The sequence below is a fragment of the Trichogramma pretiosum genome, unplaced genomic scaffold, assembly GCF_000599845.2.
Source record: "Trichogramma pretiosum strain Unisexual culture from Peru unplaced genomic scaffold, Tpre_2.0 scaffold64, whole genome shotgun sequence".
Classification (NCBI taxonomy): Eukaryota; Metazoa; Arthropoda; class Insecta; order Hymenoptera; family Trichogrammatidae; genus Trichogramma; species Trichogramma pretiosum.
Genome location: NW_019641692.1, coordinates 1,051,773 through 1,062,275, shown reverse-complemented (window position 1 = coordinate 1,062,275; position 10,503 = coordinate 1,051,773). Strand labels below are relative to the sequence as shown.

At 40.8% G+C, this 10,503-nt stretch overlaps 1 protein-coding gene across 3 annotated transcripts; it reads left to right on the top strand.

Moving 5' to 3' along the window:
- The first annotated feature begins 2,161 nt into the window (after nt 1–2,161).
- Nucleotides 2,162–10,424, top strand: LOC106656159 (orexin receptor type 1). Of its 3 annotated transcripts, none has more exons than XM_023461896.1 (8): nt 2,162–2,393; nt 3,705–4,258; nt 7,094–7,273; nt 7,407–7,495; nt 7,730–7,888; nt 8,001–8,180; nt 8,294–8,428; nt 9,924–10,424. In XM_023461896.1, the coding sequence occupies exons 2-8, from the start codon at nt 3,881–3,883 to the stop codon at nt 10,303–10,305; spliced, it is 1,503 nt and encodes a 500-aa protein (XP_023317664.1). In that variant the 5' UTR covers nt 2,162–2,393; nt 3,705–3,880; the 3' UTR covers nt 10,306–10,424. The 3 variants fall into 3 exon arrangements, with proteins under 3 accessions (XP_023317664.1, XP_014232340.1, XP_023317665.1); XM_014376854.2 differs by lacking the exon at nt 9,924–10,424 and adding an exon at nt 8,523–8,597; XM_023461897.1 differs by lacking the exon at nt 9,924–10,424 and having other exon boundaries at nt 8,294–8,432.
- Nucleotides 10,425–10,503: the final 79 nt, after the last annotated feature.

Below are 10,503 nucleotides of genomic sequence, written 5' to 3'. Positions count from 1 at the left end.
ATCAGGAACAGTAATTCCAATGTGGAAAAAAAAATTTCCCGACAAATTACGAGTCTTGAATATAGCTTAATCAAAAAGCAATGGCACATAAATTGTTCACTCTTATACTGTATAAATTACATTATAGAAAAAATTAGTAGATAATTGATTGTCTTATATGATGCGAATAGATTTATTAAAAAAGTTGGAAGTATTAATTGCATGAATGACCTATCTTACGGTTCAATAGTTTTATAACTCTCTAGAGCAAAGCGTGATTTAGTGTTACACGATATAACCATCTCCACGTATCGTAAATTGACTTTCAGAAACTTCATATAATCGAGTTAACATCGTGAGATCTGTGGACCAAAAAGAAAATATTTAGTACAAATAAGACGTCGACTAATTATAAACTTTGAGCTCGTCTTTTCCTTTTACGGGTGAATATTTTTATCGTCACCATGATTAGTTTTTTTGCTTCGCCAATTTGATTAATTAGCTTTTACTGCACTAGCTTCAGTAATGATAATTGAAGGGAATAAACAGTACAAAGCTGCTGTTGCTTCGAATGCAATTTCTTCGCTGTTACTCGGGTCTGTAAAAAGAAGAAATATGTATTTTTCAAAACAATCGTAAAAAAATAACGCCTCAATCTAAACTTCCACGTCCAGCGTATCAAAAAAAGGCAACTTGTAAAAAGCAACGCTCGCATTATCTAAACTTATTTCTGCGCACTGATGCTGCTGCTGCTCTCGAGCTTTCATCTAAGAGGCTGCGCAGCTAATTGCCCAAAATGTTTCATTCATCGGAATCTTCCATTGATCATCTGCGATGTCTGCAAGGGACGAGCATTAGCTCGAGCCCTAATGACGAGAAAGCTCCCTTACATTACTTTAGCGGCCTTTACTAGTAGGTAATCGCGCGACTTAGAGGTCTTGCCGAGCAAACGCGGCTTACATTAATGGGATGCGATCAAGAGCGAGACTGCTGCTAAGGTATACCTGAAATTCATAAAGACTTTGTCACTTGAGAGCCCTTGATAAATTTCACAGAGCCGTCAAACATCAAACGAAAATATCGGAAAAATATCAAAAAACATCTAAAAGCCACACGCCACGAAATCTTCAATAGCTACGAATAATAATTTTTCATTTTCAATCTCACAAAACTACGCTTCGCTATCTTTCGATTTATGCAGATAACGTACTTTAATATCGGAGTTATTTACATTTTGAATGAAACTCTCGCCTCGCGCATTTCAGAACTTCAACTTTGAGCGACATTCCATCGTATCGGCGATTCTTGGTGTTGTTCATACAGGGCGCGTATTTTAACTTTGTCACTGAATGAAAAAAAAGAAAAACAGATTCCTGGTGAAAGCAAACAAAAAAAGAATTTTTAGCGCGCGTGTATAGCCCCTTGCGACTTTATTACATTTTTTGCTTCGTCAAATGTTGCGATTCGATTTTTCACTTTGCATGTAACATATTTGTACGTGGTTCTTTAAATTTTTTTCTACAAAGGTTTAGATATTTTCACATTTTATGAGCGAATACTTTTACTTTTGAGTGAAAAGTTTCGCCTGTAAGTAAATAATCCCTTTAGCTTACTTGGAGTTATCGGAAAAATATTTTGCGCGGGAGACGATTTATAAATTAATTGTAATCGTCTCCGCAAAGTAGAATTTCATTCATTTTTCTTATCCATCAGACCAATCAACGAGCAGTACTCTTAGTCGAGAAAATCGTTCATTAGTGCCAATGATTTCTCGCTATCGATATCACATCGATAGTCAGCTCACGCCCCTCGTAATTTATTGTAATCGAAATAACTATAACAGCTCGAGGCCGGTCGACGGACGGGCTGAATTTCGGGGGAGAGAGAGAGAGAGGGGAAAAAGCACGAGAGCGTGAAAAGGATACGGGCGATCGGAGACGGGGTGTAAGTAGCGCGGACATGATATTCCTAGCCCACAACACGTGCCTCCGCGAGGACTATACAACTACTGCTGCTGCTGCTGACGCCGCTGCTGCCTCGCACATAGAGACTTGCGCACAGAGAGGCGCCCTGTAGTAACGCAACCGCTCCGGTACGAGTGTTACAACGGCGAACGTTGCACGAGAGAGATCAGTCAGTTGCCCGGTGTCTGCGTGACGTGATTCGAAGCTCTCTCTCGCTCTCTGTTTCTGCTGTGCGTGTTATATATACCTCGCGGCGATCGGTGCGCGAGTGTGTCTGTGCTTTTTTGTCACATGTAGTGCGTTACGCTTCTCTGTTGATATTTTATCTCTGTGGTGAAAAATTCAAGTGATATGTAGCTATTGGGCGGTGAGGATTCAAGATGCTTAGTGAATTATGATTAATACATAGTAAAGAGTGTTACATTTTTTCAGAAAAGAAATCGTTTTTACGTAAGTTTTCATTTCGTAATTCAATGTAATTTTATATTTTAATATTTGGATATTTTAATGCAAAAATACTCGAGATACTATTAGGAATGATATCGAACGAAAATTCTTTGTGAATATTTATAATGATCTCCAAGCATGACATTTTTTTTCAATTTTTCCCACGTGATATCTCTCAAAATACTTAGCTAAGCCACTTTTCAAAACACGCTCAAAGGAAGTGGATTCTTCAAGGATCTTCACGTACAAACACCCCTTTCATGGTACCTTTTCACGGCGCGGTTTATTATAATGTCAAAAGAGATCGCTATATATGCACGCGCGGCCTGTTCTCCGGTCGGGACAAATTTTACAACACAAAAAAAAAAAAATTTTCGGTGACCATGAGGGCGCACATATACATTCTTCCAGTCACGTCTTGAGGAAGTGAAAATGAAATAATGGCATAAAAACTGGGGCCGCGCGAAGTGAAGTATGAATTGGACCAGGTCCCAGCGTATAATCGCACTTTGAGAGTACACGCAGCTTTGCACACGCACACGCAAAAAAAAAAGTAGTATAAGAATGGTAAAAGGAAGCGAATCTAAAGTTTGCCCGATAAAAAAGCATTAGCTGCTCTTTCCGTTGGCGTGTATAGCATGAATAGAGCCTCGCTCTCTTTCTCTCTCTCTCTCTTCTCCCGCTGTATCTTGAAAAGTCGTCGGAGAGATTTTTTTGCGTTCAACTAGACATTAGCAAGTCAATTGCGAACCGAGATAAAGATATGTTAAACAAGCTGTTGTTCATTATAATGTTTTTTCGAAAAGTTCGAGGAAAGTATAGTTATGCTTTATGGCCGATGCCGTAAGAGCGAAATAATCATCCTGAAAAGTTCCCATCAAATTTCGAATTGCGGCATAATTATCAAACTTTGTTTGACGCATTTGTATTCAAGCCGGAAGGTATGTAACGTATCGCGCGCGGGCGCCTTTATACTACTGTTGACTTTGTCACGTCTTTATGCGCATCCGGATAGAATAATATCTATTTGATACTATTAAATTACACAAATAGTCGAGTGATTGATCGCCTTTTGTACTGGGGATCTATGACGTCTACGCGCCGCCTCGTACGCGTTCATACGTATACGAGTAATCTCAGAATTCGGTCAAGACTCGGAGAGCTGAAATATTTGCTCGAGCCGTGCGCGATGTATTTCTGCAATCGATAGCTCGATTATTTTTCCCATCATCTCGTGTACGCGCGTATACATATAAAAAAAATCCATTATAAATCTACACCTTCAGTTGTCAGCCGTATAATGATTATTTGCAGTGCTCTACATTTTCGCTCGAGTGTGTAAGTCAGTACCAATAACAAGTGCTGCGGTAGTTAATATAATCCATACCCCATCCAACACCATCGGCAGAATCTCGAATATCTCCGAACTTTTGCCTTTCGTCTCGTACCCCGAGACAAATTATAAGGATCGTAATTGGAAAGAAAAAAATATGCAGCTGATGTTGCGAGACGCGAGCGAAATACCGGATCAGTATATACCGCAGATAACGGAAATTCTCATCGGCTATGGGAACGAGACGCGCGACTTTTCCAAGCCTCTGCTGGATCCGCACTTCGCCAATACGTATCCCGTCTTCGTGGCCATTTACGGGGTCTTGATTTTGGCCAGCAGCCTGGCGAACTTCGCCATGATCAGGCACATCTTTTACCACAAGCTTCACAAGGAGGCGACCTGCGCCTTTCTGGTGAACATCTCGCTGGCCAACTTGTTACACGTCATGTTCGTTTTGCCGCTCACGCTGGAAGTCATATTGACGAAGAATTTTATATTCGGACAGTTTATGTGTTACTGCCTGCCTATGTTACAGGTGAGTTTCATTGATTATATTAAACAATTTTTTAAGTTTTTAAGACGCGCTTCTATGTTAATGCCAAGCTCTTGTACACAAATCGCCACGAGCTTTTCGTAAAGCTTTAGAGCCTTTCAGTTGTATATATAGCTCATTTGGCTCGGTTTATGTATCCGATAGGCAGTCTTAAAAAATAAATATAAACATTTAAGATTAGAAAGGGAGAGTTTCCCAATTTTCTCCGAGTTTCGGTACTATTTCAGGGTTTATCTGGGCAACCTTCGGTAGGATTTGCTTACGATATCAATGACATGATCGAGTAATTCGTGTAAATCTACACAACGTGTACCGGGGACATTTATACCTCTTGAGAATTTATTCATGCGGGGCTGGTTCTGATCCAAACTGCTAAAAGTAGCGAGCCACTATATATTTTGGAGTGGGATCGTCGAGCACAAAAAATAAATATAGGTGAAAATCTCATAATAGACAGTTAGAATTTAGAATTAACGCGGAAAAATTTCGCTCGAAGCTTTTTTTATTAGCAAATAAAATCTCGAATACAATTTTAACAATTTTTATTATTTATATAATCCACGAATTTTGTTTCGTGGTACGGAAAAAATTTAACGAATTACGGCAAGATTTAACATAAAAAACTAGATCCGTACTTTACTTTTTTTCTATTACCGCTGGAATACGGGGAAATTACTCTAGTTTGCATCATGCTGCAGCAAGTAGACTCATAAAATTTTCATACAAATTTAAATTCAGAGCCGACTTAAGAATTGCCACCTGCACATTTATACACATAAAGCTGCACGACAGAAAATTTCGTAAATAGAAAAAAAAATTGAAAAAATTTATTTACTGTTACTAAAGCTGTTTCACTCCGGTATTAGATAATACGATATTTTTGCACCGCAGCGATTTTTTCAGATAGATACACTTTTAAATTAAGTTATTGATGGATATCTAAATGGTTTATATCGAGTAAGAAAAATCTACGTCATAAATGAAAATGTATAGTTCGAAGCCACTGTGACGTTCCATAAATCTTGATCGATAAATAAAAGGATAAGGGTTTTAAAAACCAATAGCGGTCACAGAACATTTCTTCTATCATCTTCGCCTTTTTTTCTTTGCCTTAATTTAATATTCTGATTACGAGCCACTCGGGGGCGAGCTCAAAGTTGCGAAGAAAAAACTGTTAATTAACGTTACAAGAAATTTCTTACTAAGCTGGTGTCCGCCTAGAGGTACAAGAAAAAAAAGAACAAGAAAGAGTCTCGGGTTAGGTCTCGTAAAAAAGCACGGGGGAAAAAAAGCTCACCCTCGGAATTATCGCCCGATCTGCATGCTAAAGCCACCGCCACGCGCCGCACCAACACAGATAGACTGGGAAAAACTTCTCAAGGGGAAAAGACTCCTTTGAAAAATAGTTATGTGTGTTTGTGTGTCGGGCTGGAGGCGATTCAGCGCGATAAGAGTCAGTGTGCGGTGGATACACACCGAGTTCGCGCGCGCGATACGCACGTACAGTCTAATGTACAGAATATAATATCGATTTATACATATAGCAAATACCGTCCCCGTGAGCAATGAGCGCGCAACGTTAAATACTCGAGGTAAACGCGTTTGAGGTGGCTTAAAAAGAATCTAGCTGGGTACCGTTGGAGAAAAAAAATTTGCTCGACTAATTTGCAGTAGTGCACTAAAGATGAACAAAGGATATGAACTTTAAGCTAGGCAGATAAAGTGACTACGATGTAGCTAATATAAAAATCAGATTATAAATAAAAATTATTCATAATACCAGTCACGCAAAGGCAACTTGTAAAAAAAAAAACAATTTCACACGAGCCAGACCATGACAAAAAATAGGAAATGAAAAGAAGTTTTGTCGGATACAGAGACTCGGAGGAGAAATATGAAAAAACGCATCGACGCGCTTACAGCAGCAGCAGCAGCAGCAGGATGTGCAAGCGATAGGTTGTACGGTCTCAATAGATTTATCGTCGGAGCTGTGTAGGCGAAAATACAATATATATAATACAGTACAGCTGTATGGAAGGGTATTATTGTCGCGTTACGGCATGAAGATTGATCTTTGCCCGGCTTTCTTTCGCGCGTTACAGAGAGAAGTAGGAATTTTTATGAGTAAAATAATCATTTTTTCAGCTCCAAAGGGTTGAATTGAGTTGGCGATGTTCGTTTAATATTGTCCGATTGAATTAATGTTTTAGTATCGAGTCATCGGTATACGATGTTATCGTTCGAAGAAAAATAAAAAAAAAATAGGATAGATAAACGAAGAATAAAATACGATGATCATAAAAGACGCAGTCCGAGAGCATTGTTGAAAAAAAAACCTGATACACAAATAAATAAAAACAAAGCGACGAGAGTCCACATCACCGTAAGACCGAATCAATGCAGCTACGGATGAGAGCTTTCGAACTTTATGTGTACGCTCGTTCACCGCGAGAGCACACGCACACACTGACAAGTGGGCAAAAAAATCCGTCGTTCGTCTATGTATTTTCCATCATTTTTATTTGCTTCGGAATCATCAAGGACGACGACGTTTTTCCCCGCTCGCGTAACATATAAATAATATATATCGGGGATGTAACACGTGGCCTTCGGCATTCGTAATAATAATTAATAAGACCGTGTGTAAACGAATCTCAAATCGCACTCGCAGCGATTCATTGGTTTTTTGAAACGCGATACATTCGCTGAATTCGGTCAACGATCCCCCCCCCTCCCTTTTCAATCTCTCTCGTCAAGCCGCGTGTGCGTCAATTTATACGTTTGATTATATTTGTAAACGGTTTTTCTTTTCGACAGGACACACCGATACACGTGACCATGATGACGTACGTGCTCATCGCCGCCGACAGGTATCGATTCTTAATCGACCCGCGCAAGGCCAGAATTCCGGCGTTCGTCTGCGCCATGGGCTCCTGGTTCTTCGCCATCTGCTTGGTGCTGCCGTTCCCGGTCTACACGTCTTACTTCGACGCCGCGGTAATGATCTCTGCGTATCGCGTAATAATCCCAGCCATTTTCGCGTGTATCATAATATTCCCATTATCGACCTCCCCCGTCGCGATGTATAAAATATTTGTTTACCTTTACTTTTACTTCTTTCTCTCATTAGGTATCGCCGCTTCTTCGTGGGCTTCAGCTGTGCTACGCCAATTTAATGGACGATATCAAGGAGTACATGAGAAGTTTATTCATTGGAACGTGAGCATTGCAATTTCGCTAAATTATACAAATATTTCAATTACCAATCTAGATACGGAGTGGCAAGTGTGCGCGCGCGCTCAAACATTATGCGGTCTTGGCAAACAAAATTCTGCAAAATTCATTTGCCTCTGCGTATAACGAGTCGCGATGGCTTCGGAAGTCGCATAAAATGATTTCTTAACTCGATTATATAAATTCACAACCCCCGCGAACATCTTTATTCTGTTCTAGTTACTTGGTCCCGTTAGCACTTATCATGTATTTATACGTCAGAGCGTCTCGAGAGCTGGAGAGACACGAAACTTTAACGGCTCTGGCTACCTTCAAAACGAGACTAAAAAAAGTGAGCAATCCCGCAGAGAGGCAAAACAGTAACACGAGTTCCGATGTGTAAGTGGGTTACGATTTTTTTATTTTTTTGTATTTTCCATCTACGCGAAATCGACTTTATCAATGGTCAATTTGCGAGTAATTCTTTTTCGTGCAACATTTTTTTTTACAGCGTTGCTATTCACACGAAACGCGAGGTTGGATATCCAAAAACGAGCGGCGGAACTATTTCCGCCGTTTTCGAAATCGAGGAGTGCGACGTTGACGTGCGCAAAGAGAAGCGAACGCAAAAATATCTCATATGCATGGTCGTTGCGTTCGCCGCGTGCCTGGGCCCCTTGATGCTTCTCAGGTACTTGAAAACGTCATTAATTCGATATAATTCCTTTTTACTGATCTTCTGATTATTTTCACCTCGGACGGAGAGAGAAATTAAAAATAATTGAAAAAATATTTTGCCCGCAGACTCATAAGACCGGCAATAAAAGAAACCTATTATAACACGCACCACGTCGGATTAGTTTATATTGCCCTCGTTTGGATTGCGTTTCTGCCGTCGTTATTGACTCCCTGCTTTTACGCGCAGTGGCAAATGAAAAGGTAAGTCTGAAAAATTGAATGTGTCCCGTGTGTGTCTTACGAAAAATATTTTCCTTTTTCTAAGCCTTTGTTTTCTTTTCATTCTTTTTTAAAGAATAAAGGGCAAGCTCGAATATATTGTTTCCATCCCCGATGCGGCAGCTTTTTTATAAGTTTCGAGAAAAAAACAGTGAAAAATTTTTTGTAAACAAAGTTCGTAAAGATTTTTGCGAAATATCAACAACAACAAAAAATAATAAGAGTGTAAAATAAAAAGTTTCTGAAAAACACGAGTTATATTTTTATGTTTTATGCTTATACCATTAAAAATTTTGAACAAGTTTACGTCACGATTACACGGATTAAAATAACAATTATGCTCGTTTGCCATCTTCATTTGCAATTTTCCATTATCTTCATGAACGTAATGATTGTTTATGCTGATTAATTATTCAGCAAAACGGGATAACAAATTTAGCTGCTGCTATACAGTTTTGGATCTGTCGGTACTGCGACCCGAGCCCTGAAGTGTTTCTGCCCCCTCCGTTATATATGTATCCGAAACTGATTTATCTTGAACCGAATTAAGTTGCATTTAATTTAAATATTTAAGTTAAAAGCTCGAGCTTACTGACGCCGTTAATCCGCTGGCGTTGAAAAGTTTAACGTAAATTGAGTCCCTTTTGTTTTTGTTTTGGGCGAATATCGCGCGATTATTTTTTTCGTGGTACATAAATCTTTCATCCTCATCTTGAAAGAAAAAAAGTTAATTGCTCGACTTGTGGAGAGGCACGGCGACGGCAGCAGCATCTCTCGTTATGATGTATTATGTCTTTTAAAATTTTACAGCGCTTGCAAGCCCCGCCACAGCTCGCTAAGTGGTGAACTTTCGATTTTTACGCGCACCGAAATATGTGAAAACTTCCTTTTTGCGGGACTACGCGAGCCTCGTAACCCGTCAAAAACAAGTTATTTTTCATATATTTACCTCGAGGGGAGGAAAAAAACTTTCATATTAATTACGGTTCAAAATTTCTTAAGTTTGCCTTTCTTGCTGCACACACATACACGCGGACGGACGGGCGGGCGCGGGGGTGTTGTAGGTATATGCACGTGCGCGTCTGTTACATAAACTCGTGTATAGTTTTAGAATACGTTATATAGCAGTATAGTTTGCAAACTAGTTTGCACTTGGTGCCCCCGACCTTTTGTTCTCCAATAACCGTATATGCATTATAGCGCGCGTGTTCTCGCTATTGAAATCAAAATTTACAATGAAATCATTGATCAAAACACAAGCTGTGACGCGATATTGTCGGTGTATTGTGTCGCTCTCGCGCGCGTATGGCCCTACCTAACGTCGGCTACAGCAAGCGACCAAATTTCCATCAACGCCCTGATCCTTTGTCACGTCGAGCGCGTCGAGTCAAGTCGCGAGTCGACGAGAAGAAGCTGACCATCATCCGCAGCCCGAAATAATCACTCTCTCTCTCTCTCTCCCGTCGCATGTGCCAAGATTTTCCAGGTTTCTCTCCTCGAGACGCTCGACCGGCGTCAGCGGCGCCAATCAGCAGCGCTGCGGGGGATCGTCCTCGATGCTCGACGACCAAGACGACGATCAACGCCGTCTGCAGCGCCGATCGCACGTCAGCAGCTCGTGGTGCAGCGAGGCCGGCACCGTGGCCAGTGTCTCGTCCGGCCAATTGTGCCCTGTCGGAGCGAGGATCGGTGGTGCCGGTGGCATCTGCAGCAGCACCACCAACACCACCGTGATCAGCTGCTCGTCCATTCCTCACGTCGAGGCCGCCGCCGTTGCCGCACGACTGCAGATGCAGCAGCAGCAGCAGTCGCTGGTGCCGATTAGCCATAAATCCTACAAGAGTAATCTCGCGCGGTAAGATCGATTTAATAGGGACACGCGCGAGCGCTACGTTTGAATTGAAAATTCGGGAAGAAGCTGAGACGAATTGTAACGTCGCGCGACGAAGACGTATTGGATTCCCCGTGTACATATATAATTTATACATTGTAGATACATAAGATGCGAGTTTACGATATCGTTGAATTGAATATTTTATTACGGACGAACGCTTGGA

Bases quoted from the DNA above. Each gene is read 5' to 3' on its own strand.
- LOC106656159 (XM_023461896.1), top strand. From the start codon at position 3,881: ATGCAGCTGATGTTGCGAGACGCGAGCGAAATACCGGATCAGTATATA. The intron at 4,259-7,093 runs GTGAGTTTCATT...TCTTTTCGACAG, and splicing joins ACTGCCTGCCTATGTTACAG to GACACACCGATACACGTGAC. The intron at 7,274-7,406 runs GTAATGATCTCT...TTCTCTCATTAG, and splicing joins CGTCTTACTTCGACGCCGCG to GTATCGCCGCTTCTTCGTGG.